Genomic DNA, 19,249 nt, shown 5'->3' on the forward strand with positions numbered 1-19,249 from the left:
ATATCAAAACATGATTTTTTGATTAGTAATATGTATTGCTAAGGACTTCATTTGGACAACTTTAAAGGCGATTTTCTCAATATTTTGATTTTTTTTGCACCCTCAGATTCCAGATTTTCAAATAGTTGTATCTCGGCCAAATCCTATCCTAACAAACTATACATCAACGGAAAGCTTATTTATTCAGCTTTCAGATTTATTTTGAAACATTTCTTTTAAAAATTGACACTTAAGGGGCCGTTCACATGTTGCGCCTAAAACGCGTGGAAAACGCTAGGCGCGCCGCTTTCTGCTTTTTTCCAAAGCGTTCGGGCGCTTGCGCTCCGGAGGCGTCTGCCGTTGCTAAGCAACCATGACCTGCGCTCTCCATGAAGACACGGAAGTTTCAGCAAAGGATAAATGGATTTGCAGCACTAAAAATCGCTTGCAGTAGCTCTGCTACTAAATTTATTTTAAAAATGTCTATCCTGTACAGCTATGATCAGCTGTTCCTTCATCTTGGCTGAGCCTTCAATGTTGTTACGGGAAAGGATGAAGCTGATTGGTTGGTTCTTGTCACATGACCCGCGGTGCGCTTGCGGCATTCTGAAAAGTTGAAATGTTTAGCGCGCCAGCCGCGCGTCTACATTTGAAATAACGAACTTGAGCGCGCAAAAGACGTGATATGTGAACGGCCCCTAAGACTGGTTTTGTGGTCCAGGGTCACAAATAAAAGGCTAAGTGCAAAAGTTTGTGAATTCATGTCATTTACAGAGTGTTCTGTATAATTCTTAGATGCCGTGTATAACTAAATCAACTGGGAAAGTGTAGTGCCATGTAAATGCTGTTGAATAATGAGCAAAATGGCCTACGATGAATGCCTAGACCACATATGTTCATAAAGAGCGGCTCTCGTTCTCTGTTTATCTCTGGCTCTTCTGAAGAGTGCATAATTTGAGCTCATATCTGAAGGAAACGGACAGCCACCTGGTGTGGGAGCATTTGAGCAGATTATGAGGCAGATCTAAGAGTCAAAGGTGTCCTCCATTAGCCTGAGCTGTGAAGCTGTGATTCGGGTTCATCCAATACAGCCGCAGCGTTACGTCACCCGCAAACTTCCTCTGCTCCCCATTTCCTTTGCCTAAAACAGACTGGGACAAAATAAACTGGCCTTACAAGACCTCTGCTGCGTGTGTGGCCTATCAGGTAGACTATGAGCTGTGCTATTTAAAAACACTCGAAACCAAAAGGTTGATGACTTCAGTTTTTACTTCAGTTTTATGTGCGGTTTTAACTAATAGGTAGTTAGAAACAGAAAAGATCGGATGTGATTCAGAAATGACTATTTAGCTTTACTGAGAAGTTCATTAATGATCTGATGCACTGTTGTTTCCAAAGATGTTCACTGTCCATCAGCACTGGGATATGAGAGCAAAGGCCAGAGGCTGCTGGGTCAAGGGTCAAGGGTCAAAGGCCAGAAGGGTCATTACTCGCTGCTTAATTGGTGGACTACCCCAGCTGCATGCTCTACTTTATGTGAGCACAAGGACACACACACACACATTAAAAAAACTAGCACTGGATTAACTAAATCTGTCTGCAGAAGAAAAAATAAATAAATAAACATTTAACTGCTTCAGTAATAATATTAAACAAAAAATAAATAAAATATATCAATATAAGCAGCCTAGTTTGAACAGTGTACCTTTTAAAAATAATTTTACTCTCTCTTTACCAAATTTCTTCTTAAAAAAGTCTTACAAATAAATACAATAATGCATAAATAATGCAAACAAGTCATCGGACATCATTACTTGCGTGTAAAGAATCAAAATGCATGCGCCATGGATCAATAAAACGGAATAGCCTCTGCACGGACAATAATGAAATGATTTTAATTACTAAATCATATTGTTGATGAAAATAATAAGAGTAAAATAAAAGTGGTGGTGGTTATTATAAATAATGCATAAATGATTCTGAAAAAAGTAACAAATGAATACCACTGTTTTAAATAGCAGCATTGCTGTTCAAGCTGTGCGCTGTAGCTGAAGAGCTGAATGAACAGCGGTAAACCGAAGCGCTTGTTAAAGAGGGTTAATTATGCTATATGAGAATCAGATATTTAGAGAACATAAATATAATATTACAACTTATATATGCACAAAAAGACGGAAATGCACAAGTTATCTTGAACTAAGTTATGCGCAAGTTAGATCACTGCATCAAAAAAAAAAAGCCCATCAGTTACACATCTGTATTCCCGTAACAACGCGCTGAAACACGGCAAATAAACCCCAAAGAATTCACAACTTTTTATTACGGTAATTTTCTCTTTATAATGTTATGTATATGACAGTCCCAATCATGGTTATTAATGTTGTGCATTGCTGTTCAAGCTGCGCGCGCTGAAGCTGTAGAGCTGAATGAACACCGGTAAACTGCTTTGCTGGCAGCTTATTTAACTCAAGGAAATGCCTCATATGTGAGATTAATCCGATATTTATACTACATAAACATAATATTACAACTTATAGGCTATATGTACAAAATGGTGCTATAGTCAGAATGTACTGTTGTGGATGCGCTCTTCCCATTACAACTTGCCGCAACCCGGCAACGTTTTATTAGAATAATGTTCTCATTAGCATGTTATACACACGACATTCCCAATCGTAGTAAATAATGTTGTGCGCTGCTGTTTGAGCTGCATGCGCTGAGTTAAAGATAATCACCGGCAAACTGAAGCGCTCTATTAACGCACTATTAACTTAACCAGACGCATTATATATATATATATAAGAGATAAATCACATATACATCAAATAAACACAATATTACAACGTACAATTGCACAAAAGGCTGCAAATGCACAAGCAAACTTAACTGTCATGGAGGTGTAGCTCAACGCACGCACAAAACACGGACGCACAAAGATTCCACAACATTATTTACAGTAATGTACACATGATCATTTTATGTAGCCTTTATGACAGACTTGCCCTGCACATGTTGCACTTAAGTGTATTGTCCTTTTCAAAGTGATTCCAATCATATTTCAAGCATTTCAAAACCATCATGGCGAACAGCACGCATCTGAAGTGTCTCTAAAGGAAATAATGCATTATTTATGGGCTTTAAGATAGCGACCAAATTTTCTTATCGGGCCGATACCGATAACAGTGGCGCCACCTATTGTTGTGGGTGTATTATTGACATGTCAAAGTCTAGACCCTGAATATAAGACGACCGTGTTTTTTCAGATGTATTTCCAAGAAAAAAAACATTGTCTTATATTCGGGTCAATACGGTATATATATATATATATATATAAATAACTTCATTCATTCATTCATTCAAATGTTTTAATTACTACCAATGTTAAAAACAGTGTAATGTTGCTGCTTAATATTTTTTTGGAAACTGTGATATATTTTTTCAGGATTCTTTGATAAATAGGTAAATAAGTTCAAAAGAACAGAATTTATTTGAAATAGAAATCATTTGCAACATTATATATGTATTTACTGTTACTTTTGATTAATTTAATGCATCCTTGCTCGATAAAAGTATTAATTTCTTTAAAAAAATTCCTGATCCCACACTTTTGAATGCTAGTGTAATTTCAGTGCATGTTAGGAAGTGAATCAGCTCATGTACTTTCACAGTGTCACATTCTGACCTGTGCATTTCTGCTTCAGACTGTGTGTCTGCACTGCAGAGTGACTGCGCTCACGGTTTACTGTCGACTGCTACAAGAACTTCTCTGAAAGCCCAACACCATCCGTGTGCTCGGGCAGGCTGCAGCACGCAGTTTCATGCACTGATTTGACGGCTAAAGCTAGATACTGTAAATCAAAGTAATCCCTATAATTGTGTCATGAGAAGGAAAAATCTTTGCTCATACATAATGGAAACCTTTAGTTATCATTTGGTAATTTACTGCTAGTACAAAATGCAATTATAAGAACGAACACAAGTACCAACAAGCCAACATGAACTAAAAATAATATCACTGCATGTTCATACGATTCCCAGCCAAAGTTAATAAGCAGCATATTATTAGCGGTTAGGGTTGGGTATCGAAAACCGGTTCCATTTTAGAACCGGTTCCAAATTTCCAAGAACCGGGTATTCGATAAGACGCGTGCATTTCGATTCTGCTTAACGATTCCTGCGTTCACATTTGAATGTGATTAAAAACGATTTAAGTGCAGGAACGGAAAGACCTTGCGCCCTGGTTACGTGCAGCGCACACGAAGAGCGAGCACAGAGAACAGAGGTCGCGGTACGGGTTCCCGGTTTGTGTCCTTTCTCGAACCGTTCCATGTATTTCCACTGTAGAAAAGGTTGTTCCGGGCCGAAACTGTCATCTTTCATATTTGTCGACCCATATGTTCCACTGTAGAAAAGGTTGTTCCGGGCCGAAACTGACTGACTTTCAAATTTGTCGACCAATATGCAGAAAACTACGTCAGTATATCATTATAAACACAGCCGTTTTTGTCTTACGTGAACGTAAACGGATGAGAAAGAAAACACACATGTACAGTATTTTTAGATCTGCATGCGTTCGGTGTTAGAGAGACAGCAGCTAGAGCCCAGCATTTCAGCCCAGGCCCGATGGGCCAGGCTTCGGGCCAATTTTCACGTCATAGTTCAGATGCGGGCCGGGCCTCTATAGTGCAGTATATTGTTGATATTGTTTCGCATTTGGCTCCCAAACTTTGGAATAGCCTTCCTGATAATGTTCGGGGTTCAGATTATATGCTTGAACTGTTTTATATCTATAGATTTTATTTTAGGCTAGTCATGATGATTTGAGAAGGCTAAATTGATCAAACATACAGTAGGCTCACTGTCTGCCGCTGGCCGCTTGGTCGTTACTTTAAAAAAACTAAAACTTATATTTAGCAAACAAAAAATGCTCCAAACGTTTTTTTAAATTAACTTAAACGAAAAAATTAAACGAAATATAATCACTTTGCTATTACATACAAAACTGAACTATTTTAATAGCTGAAACAGTAGTATAAGCTCTGTTTTGGGAGAAGGGGGAAAAAAGACGGGCTCGGGTCGGTAATTCTGATAAGCTGTCGGACACAGGCCGGGCTAGGGCCTAAATTTGAGGCCCGTGCAGTGTTTTTAAACTTTTGATTACAGTTTCTGTACCTGAAATTTTGTTCAGTTGTATTTATTTATGATATTGCTAATTGATTTGTTTGTTCCTATCTTACCACTTTAATATTTGGAATTTATATTAATTTTTTTTTTTTTAAAGCATGGGCAAAATTCCTCTTGCAGTGTTCTGTTGGCTGCTGATTTTCACTCGTGTTATTCAGCTGCAACAGAATGCTTTGTAAAAAGACAGAATAAATGTTTGACATCTAAATGTTTGACTTTTTTATCTTATTGGAATCGAAACTAGGAATCGATAAGAACCGGAATCGATAATTGTCAGTAAAGTAACCATCCAGAACATTCTAGCAACCGCATAGCAACACACTACATCCACTCTGAACATCCTAACAACAGACGAGCATTACATTTCTACAGAAATTTTCTTCACAATTTCCTCAGAAAATGTCAAATCTAGATTGAAAAATGAAATGCAGGCAAAGCGAAATTACCTGCATGACTTACAAAGATAGCTAACGTGCACATGTGACGACAGACTTGAGATTCTCCAGAGACCGATCCATCCATCCACTGAAGAATGCGAACAAATTACCCACACTTCACTCAGTCTGCATTGAGACTGCTCATTTGTCCTTGTCTTTCTCTTTATTTACAATTCTACCAGCTTTTTATTTGAACAGTTTCTGGCTAAATAAAAGCTGAATCATTTTTTTGACAAAGTTCTTCATAATCCACCTTTCTTTCTTTACTCGAACCGCATATGAAACCCAATAGCCACACTAGCTAGCATTACAAAAGCGTGACTGTCTACTTTAAAGGTCATTTTTAATAGTACTGTCTGCTCCGCAGGTGCGTGAAACAGCTGTTCCCCACAATCACGGTGTGAAGTTTATATCAGATATGAGCAGGAAACCAGATAGCCATTATGCTGAGAGCAGGTTAACATTATAAAGGGGAGCTGAACAGATGTGTTTGGACGTGATAAAGCGACTACGAGTTATCAGGAGACATCGAAACAGTTTAAAATCAAACTAACCATGCTTTTACTACATTTGACTGCATTATGTTACCCGTGCTTTGGAGCTGTGATGATGCTACACAAAGAAAACATTATTTTACATGCTAATCTCCACAAGCTCATCAGCCTAATTCAAGAAAGCATGACGTACACGCACACGGTGACTTATTTCATGTACGTGCAGAAATGTGTATGCAAAACCACAACACACTGTCTGCAAAAACAGACTGTCAATGTCTCTGTGGGTACAGTAGCTGTGGTTCATTGCAGCTCAAGCGCTCGTTACTGCTGATTACTGGTATTTTGTCTTTTAATTAGAACACAAAGCTCTGTTGTTTGAGATGCTGCAGGGCCCCTGTGCAAAGACAGGGAGAGTTGGGGCCGCAGAGAGGACGCTGATAGTGCAAAACAAGGCTCTGAAGGTTCAGAGTCCAATTGTGTTTGTGGGTAAAATAAGAGTGAGAATGTTCGGTAACACTTTATTTTACGGTGTCCTTGTTAAATGTTACATGTACTTACTATTATAATAACAATTATTTATGCATAATTACATGCAAGTAACCCTACGTCAAACCCTAACCATATAGTAAGTACATTTAGTTAATTAATATTACTCAGTATTTAAATGTATAATTACACTGTAAGGACACATTAAAATAAGATGAAAATAGATGAAAAAAACAGAGAGTTTAAGACATATGCATTGGAATAAAGCAATTCAAGGAAGTATGATATAACCAAAAATAACACCCATAATAAGATGAACCGCACAAAACCCATCAAGAGCAGGTCATATTTCACCCCTTAAATGACAAAAAAGTTAAAAGTTTGCATAAAGAAAATGAAGCCCATTTAGGTTACACATTTTTTAAAATTCTTAGCACTGTAATATTATTTTGTGATATTAAATCAATATGTAATGTTAATCACATTTTTATATTTTAACTATCAACCCCAAATTCTTACAGCAGTGCAATAAATAATATTACTCGTCACTGTAATGCAAAAACTATATGTGTTATTATGGTGTTTGTCATACTGCTGTTTCATTTTATGTTGACTTTTTATTACTGTTTTACATTAATAAGAATGACCATTGAAAATAAAGGGAATGACAAAAAAAAAAGAAAGTTTGCATAAGGAAAATGAAGCCCATTTTAGGAAAATATTTTTAGCATTGTAAAATTATTTTGTGATATATATTTAATATGTAATTTTACTTATATTTTAATATTATTAACTTTTACCCTCGAATTCTTACAGCAGTGCAGTAAATAACACTACACTAAGAACTGTGTCATGTGTTTTTTATTTTATGCTGACTTTTTATTAATGTTTTACTTTAATGAGAATAACCATTGGAAATAATGGCAATGACAAAAAATGAAGAAAATTAAGCCCATTTTAGGAAAATATAGAATTTGTTTTGCACCGAACTTAGGGGTGCTCCGATCAGGATTTTTGAGACCGATCACCGATCACCGATCACAGAAAGCAGTATCTGCCGATACCGATACCGATCTTTTTAAAGCCTTCTTTTTATAGTGCTGAAACGATCTCTGCACTGCTGCAGACGCAACGCTCCTGAACGCACTGCCGGACAGCAACGGTGTGCCGTGTGCGCGCTTTATTAATTCGTTAACATGAGCGTGGAAAAAATACGCACCGCAAACGGAGTAATGTCTGAAATAGAAATATTTTGTAACAACGTCTTATAATAAAATTTATTGCATTGGTGCTGAATACAATTCATTTCTTTCTTTCTTTCTTTCAGAAAATCTTGCTGACCCCAAATTTTAACAGTAGTGTGTGTGTGTGTGTGTGTGTGTGTGTATGTGTGTATAATATATATATTATTTATTTATTTAAATATAGCAATAAATATATAGCAGGCGTTAATAAAAATATTAAAGTGTTCACTGTCAAGAGAAATCCAGACTGCTCTTAATGCATCTGCAACATGTCAGACTAACATAATTCTATAAAACAATGAAATGATCCTGACATAATGTCATTATCCTGTCATTTACCAGATACCGCAGAGTCATATTTGGTATGACCACATCAAGCCTGTTGCTTTGACAGTTTCACAGACACATATGCAGATAATTGGACATTGTGCGGGGCCGTCGCCAGGAGCAAAGACTCCGTAACCATAGAAACAACATTAATGCTCTCCACAAATCTGAGTCAGAAATATGAAGAGCGTTCTGGAGCTTTCAGAAGAGAAATGACAAGGTAAGCCTCGCCTTAGGATGATGCACTGCTCAAAATCAGTCTTTTCCAACTAATTTGCCTGTAATTCTGATAAATGGTGACTGTGATATATTCACAACAGCCAAAGAAATGATATCAATCTTAAAACACGATAACACGCAGCTGCAGTCCCTGGCAAGAAGGCCTGATAAGAAGTGTGGTGAATTTCCAGCTGAGCGCAGACGGGATGTTTTGGGCCGTTTCGTGTGTTCTCATAGAGGCTTTAAAAGCAGAAAGCTGAGAGTTTGTTCCCTTCATGGTGGATCTGTATGGATAATGGATTCTCCTCAGCAATGAAACCGTATTCCGTACACAAAGACGGAGCAACCTGAGCGAAATTCCTGGTGGACTGGGAGAGGCTTTTTTCTGCTCGTTGTTGTTTAGGGTTTGTGGCATCTCCCAGACTCGAAAGCCAGAACGAAACAATCCAAGCAACGCTATTTCCCCACACCCACATTAAAACACACTTTCCACTACGCTCAGACACAATGCCTTGTTTTATTTCGACGCGGGCTGCCATGGTGACGAGAGCAACAGAGCGAATACAGTGGCTAGTCACAAGCCCCTCTTGACACGACTCACACCCTCACCCTGCCAAACACACACAAGACCAGCGCTGACAACAACAAACAAGCTGCTAACAGCACAACCCCATTCATAAGACTTCACCATGGCCACATACACACTGCAGCTTCACCTTTTAGTGCTTCATCCTGTTCTGTACACACAGTTCAGTAAAACATGGGAGCGACAGCCGTATTTTACAACTGAATTGACTAGGGATATGCCGGTATAAAATTTTCATGTTGCGATTAATTGCTAATGCTTTTGTTACTGTATACGGTATTATCACGATATTGAAATTAAGTTTAAAAAAAAAAGTGCTGTCATAATACAGTATGACCCTAGTTCGCAGGTTTGATTGACAAGTGGTCTGACCAATCATAACGCCGAATCCGCCATTTTTGTTCGACAAACAAATCAGACAAGAGAGTAGATTAACTTCGCTGGACATGAACTTGAAAAATTGTGTATATTGATGTCTTTCCGCAGTTGGAAGATACCTTCTGATGTTCAAGATACAAGATACCTTCTGATGTTCATTCATGTTTATTTCGTGCTATAACTAGTAAAGAGAAAGAGATGATCGGTTCATGTGCCGCTTGAACTGAGGCAACACAGCGATCTGTAATGACACACTAAAGAGCCACAGAATGGTATTTATTGTTTGAATTTCTTAAAAAAATGACAAAATTTGAAAGCTGAGACTTTGTTTTATACCAGTAGTAACCTGCTCTGTGTTGTCTGTTGGCATGTTGTCAGTTTCCTCTTTGCTCCGCGATGTATTTTTCCCTGCGTGAGAACATGATGTGTGGCGCCATGGCTTGTCGGGGATAGCAACAGTAACGAAGGGAGGCAGGTCTTTGTGAAGGGTCAATTGACTCCCGAAAAATGAAGGTAGTGGCAACCGCATTCACAGAAATGTTACACAGTGTGTACGGAACCGAACTGAACAACTAGTTGTTAATGATGTATTTAAACGCGGATCAGATTTGTATCTTTTCTGTATGAGCAGTGCAAGAAATCACAGGGAAAGGTTTGACACAGTGTTGCCAGATCTTGCTAGAAAACAAATAAACAAACAAAAAAACACAAATAAGAAAATGCCCATAATAAACTTAAATCCAAATGTGTTATCTTGGAAATATGCCACATACAAAAAGATCACGATTTGCACCTGATTGCTATAATAAGTGGACATAGCAACCTTCAAGAACACGGGGATCCACTCACATATTTAAATGTCTGGCCAGTGTGTCCGTGGCCAATAAGAACTATAGTGTGGATTAGGCCACGTTCACACAGCAGAATACGGATGTCAGTCCTGCATCTGAATCATTAATACGGTTGCGTTCACACACATTTCAGTTGTTTACATGAGTGACAACTGTGTTCTATAATCAAAAACACACCCATAAATGATCAGGACTTACAACCGTGTTTTAGGCATGTGTGAACAAAACTGTACTGGACAACTAGTTGTCTGTCACGTCACACAGTGATCCAGTCTCTGTCCTCCTCCAGAGCTACTCCAGACAGTTTTGTGGTATGTGTGCAACTCAAATGTTGTTGGTTAATCAAGATTTGATAGATGAAATCACACATCAATTGAACTTTTGTCATGTCAAATGTGATAAGAGTCTGCAGTTTAGGACATCACCATCTTTGATGCTTAAGCTGCTGTGTGAACAGGAAATTTCGAGCCTCACACCTATAAGCAAATGCGCTTGTCAATTCCAAACACTGAAAGTGTGAGCGTAGCCTTATATACTTATTATACCTGTCAACAAACAACCTCTGATGATGTGCATTTACCTTCTCTCATTGTCATCCAGATGGGCAAACAGCACGTTCTTAGAGATGGCTTTGGCCAGGGCGGTCATTGTCTTGTAGTCCTTTGGAATGACCTATAGCCAAAGAAAACCACTTACTAGATGACTACTCATAAAACAAATTATTAGTATTTACTGGCATTTTCAAATTTCTGTGTATTTTCTCAATAACTTGTGAGTGTTGAGTGTTGTGATCCTAGGGTGTTGTGGATGTTACTAAGCAGTTGCTGAGGTGTTGCTACAGTAGGTGGTTTCTCACTGGCCCAAGTTAAAAGATCCCAACCTCTCAAGTTTCTATGATATCCTGGTCCCCCTTTAACTCATTTTATCATATACCAGGCAAAATTCGTATTGCTTTAAAGAATTATAAGCATAGTTCTCCTCAACAAGACGATGATTTGAGGATTTCATTCGTGTTCATAAATGGTGCATGTTTGTTGAGCAAATTGTCAAATTGTGCCTTATACTGCTAATTATTAAAAACCAAATTAACCTTATTAGTCTATAATTGTTACTAAAATGATCCGTTAATTGAAATGAATGAGAAATCAAAAAAATAAATAAAATAAATATATATAATGATTTGATGAAAACCTTAAACGTAAAAAAAATGCCTTGGCAACTAAATGAAATATATAGGTTTAAATTACTAAAATTACTAAAGTACTAAAACTACTAAAACTTAAATAAAAAAATTAATTAAAGCTAAATACAAATATTTGAAAAATGTAATAAAATGACTACAAAAAAACTAAAATAATTACGTTTTAATTATTTTAAACTAAATTCAATTAAAATGAAAATATTAAAATATATAATATAATAAATAAATTAAAAAGCTAATTAAAAATAATAATAAATATTATAATTGTATAAAATAATGATAAATAATACTAAAATAACAGTCAACCTTATTTACATGCTTAATGTTCCTATTATTGTGTACACTTCATCAGTACATGTTATCCTAAGCAGAAAAGGAAAACAATATTAACCATTAATATAATAAGCCTAACCATCCAATCAAATCCCACATCCAATCCCGCATCATTTCCTGCTGAATATTCTGTTTCACTCAGAAAAGCCATATCTCATATAGAGAAAAACTAATGTGAAAACACAGCAGTGACTCTGGCCTATTAGTGATGGGGCGACTGAGACAAAACTAAATAGTGTACCTGAAAATAATGCAAATTTAACTGCAGTTTTATTTAAAGCTACACTGGCTAAATATTCCAACCTGTATCTGCTTTTCTAACCTTTCTGACATAGCTGACGGCATCCTCCTCTGTGTAGACCTCGGCGCTGACCCCACCTCTCCGGCGCCGGGCCTTCACCACCGGGTTTGGAGGAGGAGGAGACACTTCATCATCGTGAGAGTCCGACTGCGAGTTGGACTTCTGACGGGCCATGATCTGCTTGCATTCTTCCTGTGGAGAGAGGAAGTGAATGATACGTAAGATTAAACATCCATCTGAAAACATCAAGAGGGTTGTGACCATCTGGATCGCACAGGACACACAAAAACTTGTGCAGAGTTAAAACAGTGGACGCTAAGAGGGTGAAAGAAACTACCATTACAAATCACGATTACAGATCATAAAATCTAAAAGACTGAAACCTACTGTGAGCACAGAAAGCAGACACAACAGCACTGAGATTTCACTGGCAGAGCGAAAGAGAGACAGTGAAAGATTCCCGTATGAAAGAGGGAAGAACAATAAAGCTGCGTGCCACAGCACAAACGATGTGTGTGTGTGACACAACAAGATGTGTACTAGTCAGGGAGGGTACACTCAGTCTTACTGCACTGTACATTCACTGCATATATAGGTGGACAGAAAAACACAGACCCCTGATAGTATATATTATATATACACATACATACATACATATATTCATTTATACAATAGCCAAATGTTTTAGCTAGTCATTTATTGGGAAAATAAATGTGCAAAATAAACTGACAGCTAAACACTTTATGCAAAATGCCACAGCTAAATGTATTATAGTGGATTCATGTGAAGATTGTTATAATATTTTTAATGTTCTGTAACAGTTTAGGCTAATTAGATGTTACAAATGATGGCACAATTTTGACTAAAGTTGAATGGCTATATCTACTCATTTTATCTGCAACAGAGGTATCAGTAATTCGATGCCATTAAACAAATATACAATTAAAATATACGGTCTTTATGTTGTTTCTAAATTAATTTGGAGATTCAGTGTGAAAATACTATTATGATTACAAATTTTAACATTAGGTGCGATTAATCATGGTTAATTACAAAAAAATGCACAATTAATTAGTAACCGATAGCACTATATATAGGGTAAATAAGATTTGACACAAAAATGTCACTTTGTCACTGAATATTACATTTTAGTGCATTTCTATGTGGTTGATTACTTGGCTAAGTCATTCTCTATGGCAAATTTTCTATGGCAGAGACGCCCGAACTAGGGCCCGCAGGCTAAAGTTATATCACAAGAGTGGGAGGGGGGGAAATAGGAAATACAAGAAAATATAATATTATAATTTATCCTAATTTATCTTTTTGTTTTACAATTTTTTGTTTTATTTGTCCATTGAAATGTAGAGAATCCATTTCTTTTTTCAAGAAATGTACATTTTAATATAATACAATTGGATATTATGCAACATTTACTTTCATTCCACAGCTCTCAATCAAGTTTGACTTGTGGCCTTTTGTCGTAAAAGGTTTGGCACCTCTGCTCTATGACATTCTGGCCCTTATAAATCTGATATCAGTCTGTTAATTCCACAATTAAAACTTTTACAGGATATAAAAGGATAAAGTGTTTGTAAAACGGCATAAACGTCACCCTCTGAAACATCCCAAGGCACAAATACCAAAGTGAAGGCAGGCAGATGCAAAGGAACAGCTGGGCACATGCCACACACACACACAAATGCACACAAAACACACACATGCTCTCTCTAAAGCTTTAGACAGCCATCAACAGGCCTGACCGTGAAATAACACGGAAAGAGTCCAAATGTACTGTGAAATCTGTGAAATCAGAAAACACGTATAAGACTAACCATGCATCGATGCACATACTCAAATATAAAATGAGAGCAAACCCATCACAAACACACAACAAAATTAGACTAGTGTCTATACAAAACAATTCAAGTATATGAGGTTGTAACCATACACAATTTAATCAAAATAGGTTAGAATTATAAGGACACACAACCCAAAAAAGTTGGACAGTCACAAGTATCTGCAAAAGATACTGATTTATCATCAAATCTGAATGACAGTTTTGGATTGAAGGCCACAACAAACTGAAAACGGATTCATTTGGATGACACTGAAGCAGTTTAAAAAAGCAGGGAATCATCCCCTGAACAGCATTTTATGTTCCATTATTGCAGTAAAATTGCTGTTTAATACTATGTTTAAGATTTTCACCTGTTCTGCCATTTACAGTTCGTTATAAAGATATTTATTTATTCATCAACAATAATGCCCCCAATATTAAAAACTTCTAAACTGAACAAAGTCATCAATAAATGCTTTGTGAATCAGTTTGACCGAATCATAAAAAAGAATCAGTTCTAATGAAAGAATCATTTGTAAATTGGATCTCCCTGCACAAAAAAAAAAAAAAAAAAAACTTAATCCACATATATTTCTAACAAAAGGAATACTGTAAAAGTGCTGTAAAAGTGCAGATATAGGCCTAATCTACTCAACCATTCAAATGTTTGGGGTCAATACAGTATGCTGCTTTGCTGCTCACGAAACATTTATTATTAATAGTTGTGCTGCTTCATATTTTTTTTGTGGAAAGAGTTTTTTTTTCAGGATTCTTCGAGGCATTTATTTGAAATACAAATCTTTCGAAAAATTCTAAATGTCAATACAGTCACTTTTGGTCAATTTAAAGTGCCCTTGCTAGATAAAAGTATTCATATATCAAAGTATTTAAATAAAAAGAAAGAAAATCTTAAATAATAAAAAAAGTAAATAAAAAAAGGCACCAAACTTTTGAATGGCAGTGTATGTTTGGGCTAAAAGGGGTCCTATTTTACATTTGTGCAACATTTTATTTCTATTTATATCATTGGCTGGCTAACCTCCATATACTGGCATTAGTATGCAACTGGTACATGAGCAAGAGGACAAGTTATTGGCTGATGCTAATCTCAATTCGACCAAATATTGGTCTAGCTGACATGAAGATCTATCACTAATGCTCTTGCATCCCTAAGTATCATCAGATTCAGTACATTAAAAAAAAAACGAAAATCCTGTAATCATTTGCTCACCCTCATGTTGCCTTCTGCCCTACATAAAGATTTTAATCCGGCACAGTTTTTATAGACACAACAGAGGACAAACATAGAGTTGAGGGTGAATATCCTTTAGCAGCCTGTGGAATTTCATCTTTCTAAATGAACAGAAGGTGCCAGACAGAGAGAATGTGTGAGCAATTAAACCCCATCTATGACTAAAATGCAAGTGGGTCAGTAAACATCGTTCACCCAGCGGCTCAATCTCTGATGACACTAAATAACCCCCAAAACACAAGTTCTCATCATGAGGAGAAGACAAGGACAGACGTCTTGTGCTGCGTTCAGTCTCAGCCCATCTGATCGTGTCTTATGAATACACAATCCCTTCGGCTGTTTGATGCTCTACCTAAACCAACAGTAGCTCAGCAGAAACACATTCCTAACAAAAGCCCGAGTCCCAAAGCGTCTGCCAGACTGAAAAAGCCTGTTGTTCCTGGAGCACATGATCAAAGAAGATGTTTAGTTGCTGCTGAGTGTGGATGAGGTTACTGGCACCTCCAGCTAAACGAATGACTGCTGTGACTTTCATACGGTCGGTACACAGAGTCTGAGATTGGGCAACAACATCAAAAAGCATCAGCATGCCTCCTAATTATTTATTGAGGGGGAACGGGAATGTTGATTCTAGTTCTTAACAATTGTGGCTCATTAAAGTTCCTCTTACATAAAGAACACTACTGTTTGAGTTCAGTGTTTTTTGTTTTGTTTTGTTTTTTGAGCAAGGATGCATTAAATTGACCAAAAGTGATGATAAATCAAATTGTTTTCAACATTGACTTGAATGATTCATTGCTAAACTAAAATATATTTAAATACAAAACAGTCCTTTTAGATTGGAACAATATCTCACAATAAATAAATATGGTTTAAGCAGATACTGTCTAATAATCAAAAGCATAATGAAATAGCATAACATTTTTCAAAATATTTCATTTTTGGACTAAAAAGGGACATATTCTATATTTGTGCAGCATTTTATTTTTTATTTATGCGATTGGCTAACCTCTGTGTAACAGAGTAAGAGGACACTTTATCGGTTGATGCCAATTTCAAAACGGCCAGATATTGCCTAGTTGACATATAGATAAATAATATCATAACATTAATAATTGCCTTAGCTAACAGGCCTACTAATCAGCCTAGAGTTTAACAGATATTGTCTTAATGAATAATCAAAACATATGAAACATGGAAAAGGTGTGCTAAATACTTCTTAAAATTTAATTTAACCAGCTACACTAAAAATAAAAGAATACAGCAAAAACTCATTATTCTACAAACATTATTCTAAAACTGTATATATATTTATTTTTATTTTTTTCAATGTGAGGCCTTGGAGTCAAAAAGGTTTAGATTTACTGTTGATTCAACATACAAATAAATGTGTTTAACAGGTTGTATTGCCCAGTTGCTATAAATCTATAAAAGCCCTACTATATCCAAAATCCATTTTATAACCTGCAAATGAACTTCATAGATTTTTCACAGATCCTGATAAAGTGTACCGTCCACTCAGTTCACTCGCTCTGCAGCTGCACCAGGAAAAGAAGCGTTATAGAAACCAACGATTTCTCATTCTAAAACATGCAATTATTTCTCACAAGTTTGGTATCTATCTATTGTGCTTCACTTGCCAATAATTAAGACACATAAAGAACCTCACTATGAGTGCTAACACAATGACAGTTAATGATCGTGGATGTTTGAGGGAAGGAGAATACATTCATTAACACTGTATCGCAGTGCATTCAGCCAGACTTTTTTCCAAAGCAATATACAGTACATTCATTACAGGAACAATCCCCCCCGGAGCATCCTGAGGTTAAGTGCCAGGCCAAATGGGACGGCAATGATCTCAATAACTCTCCAGCTCCGGCTTCTCCAGTTGCATGGGAATGAAGCGACAACTTTACGCCAGCAGTCCAGATCCCTAACCATCACACTTTCCGATGCAAATGCATAACTTATACAAACACAACCAGCAGCAGAGCAAATACAGTAAGAGTAACGCACCTTCTCCAGCTTCTCGAAGTGCTCCCGCAGGAACTTCATAGGCCGCTCGGGCTTGGCGATGCACAGGTTGACGATGCACTCTTTGAGGATCTGCTGGATGTTGTGTTTCTGCACGAAAACCTCGCAGCCTTTCAGACTTTCGTCTTCTTCCAGATTGGAGGAGGAGGTGGCCATCTTATCTTCTATCACTGCTGCAGGAGAAAAGAGTGAAGGAGGGGGGAAGAGAAGAGATATTCGTTCTTACGTCTGTGTAACTTGTTCTCTCAGTTGATAAGCTAGCCTGCTGCCTGACTAATGAAATCCACAATATATTCAATATGCATGTATCTGTCTGTCAATCAATCATTTATTTATTGCAAAAACACAAAACACAGTGCCTAGATAGACAGACAGACAGACAGACAGACAGATAGATAGATAGATAGACAGACAGACAGATAGATAGATAGATAGATAGATAGATAGACAGACATGACATTATGACTAAATCATAGTGATGATGATGATGACACAGGCCATTCTTCTGTATGTTACATATTTACATTTCACTTCCGCCATTGATTCACATCAACCGTTTAAAGATCACTGGCAACTGTCGCATCAATCCTCAATTTCGACGTATATGTTCACGAAACCGGTACCGCATTCAGTCGCGCGTGATAAACGACGCGTCGGTGTGTCGGCGGAGCATCACTCTGTGATCACCTGTTTACGCTTTTATCATCGCTTATTCGCTTCTAAATACAAACCTATGCGGTGTGTGAATGAGTTTAGACCTTTAATATCCTGAAAACCGCGTCTGTTGGTATATTAAGCTAAAAACAGTCGCGTGTCGGTGTATTTACCGTTGATTTGGCTTACCGTTACGAGGCGGAGATGCAGGGCTCGCGCTCTGAGATGTTGCTTGTTTGGTCCTGCTGCTCGCGAGCGCTATGACGTCAATCCGTCTCCCGATTGGACGCTGACATTAATGGTCTACAATGAAATACGTAATTTAAAAGATCAGAAAAGACTTTTAACTGTTATGCAGATGTTGGTGGGTTGAAACTGTTATGTTTTATTTTAGAGTTATTTATTTATTTTCCATAATACGCTGATGCAGCCAATCAGCGTCATTGTGGGTCTGTGCGTCACCCAGAATAGCACGCATGCTTTCTCATGCTGTAGATGACAGAGCTGACCTCTGCAAACAGTGATGTTTTGTGACTGAGCACATTTATATGCACAGATGACTGTGCTTATGTCAGATCTTTTTTCCCCAAATGAGCAGCTATGGAACATTAAAAATGCATGATTAGGAAATAATAAGCAGATTTTTCTTACATTATTCATGTATTATTCAAATTGCATGGAGGCAAGATTAGTGTTATTGTCAAACACAAAAAAATCTAATAAATACTTATTTTGTTTAAATCCGTATGTATGATACCCACCATCTAATTAGAAATCGTTCTCATGTGCTTCATCTTTTATGGCTTTGTCAATATACTATTTATTTATTTATTTAATGGTATTGAAAACTATATGTGTACACACACACACACACTCACATATATATATATATATATATATATATATATATATATATATATATATATATATATATATATATATATATATATATATATATATATATATATATATATATATATATATATATATATATATATATATATATATATATATATATATATATATATATATATATATATATATATATATATATATATATATATATATATATATATATATATATACACACACACACACACACACATATATATATATATGTATATATATGTTGCACACATAATATTAAAAATAAAAAAATATTGAAAATAATATTAATATTCATTTAATAATAATAATAATGATTATTATTATAATCATAAATAATAATAATAATAATAATGAAAATTAAAAACACACACACACACACACATATATATATATATATATATACATACACGTACATACATACATATACATATATACTGTATATATGATAAATAATAGTGATAAAATAAAATAGAGATTAAAAAAAGTATATGTTGCATATACACACACATACGCTCATATTTGTTTTGAAAAGGGTTGTATGTTTTCTGTATGTGTATT

General features: G+C 36.3%; 1 protein-coding gene and 1 long non-coding RNA gene across 2 annotated transcripts in view; both read right to left on the minus strand.

Moving 5' to 3' along the window:
* prkar1b (protein kinase, cAMP-dependent, regulatory, type I, beta) overlaps nucleotides 1–18,169 on the minus strand; it is a 68,997-nt gene extending 50,828 nt beyond the window's left edge. Inside the window, exons 1-4 of the mRNA XM_016569976.1 lie at nucleotides 17,993–18,169; nucleotides 17,132–17,319; nucleotides 12,045–12,215; nucleotides 10,769–10,860 (exon numbers count right to left, since the gene is read on the minus strand). Of these exons, the coding sequence (XP_016425462.1) occupies nucleotides 10,769–10,860; nucleotides 12,045–12,215; nucleotides 17,132–17,305 (437 nt within the window). The 5' untranslated portion in view covers nucleotides 17,306–17,319; nucleotides 17,993–18,169. The remainder of the gene's footprint in view (nucleotides 1–10,768; nucleotides 10,861–12,044; nucleotides 12,216–17,131; nucleotides 17,320–17,992) is intronic.
* Nucleotides 1,804–2,296, minus strand: LOC107753754 (uncharacterized). The gene is made up of 3 exons (XR_001641497.1): nucleotides 2,276–2,296; nucleotides 2,130–2,131; nucleotides 1,804–1,880 (listed from the first exon to the last, which is right to left on the minus strand). It is a non-coding gene; the product is annotated as an uncharacterized LOC107753754 (long non-coding RNA).
* Nucleotides 18,170–19,249: the final 1,080 nt, after the last annotated feature.

The sequence above is a fragment of the Sinocyclocheilus rhinocerous genome, unplaced genomic scaffold (assembly GCF_001515625.1).
Source record: "Sinocyclocheilus rhinocerous isolate Xijiao unplaced genomic scaffold, SAMN03320098_v1.1 scaffold51, whole genome shotgun sequence".
Taxonomy (NCBI): Eukaryota; Metazoa; Chordata; class Actinopteri; order Cypriniformes; family Cyprinidae; genus Sinocyclocheilus; species Sinocyclocheilus rhinocerous.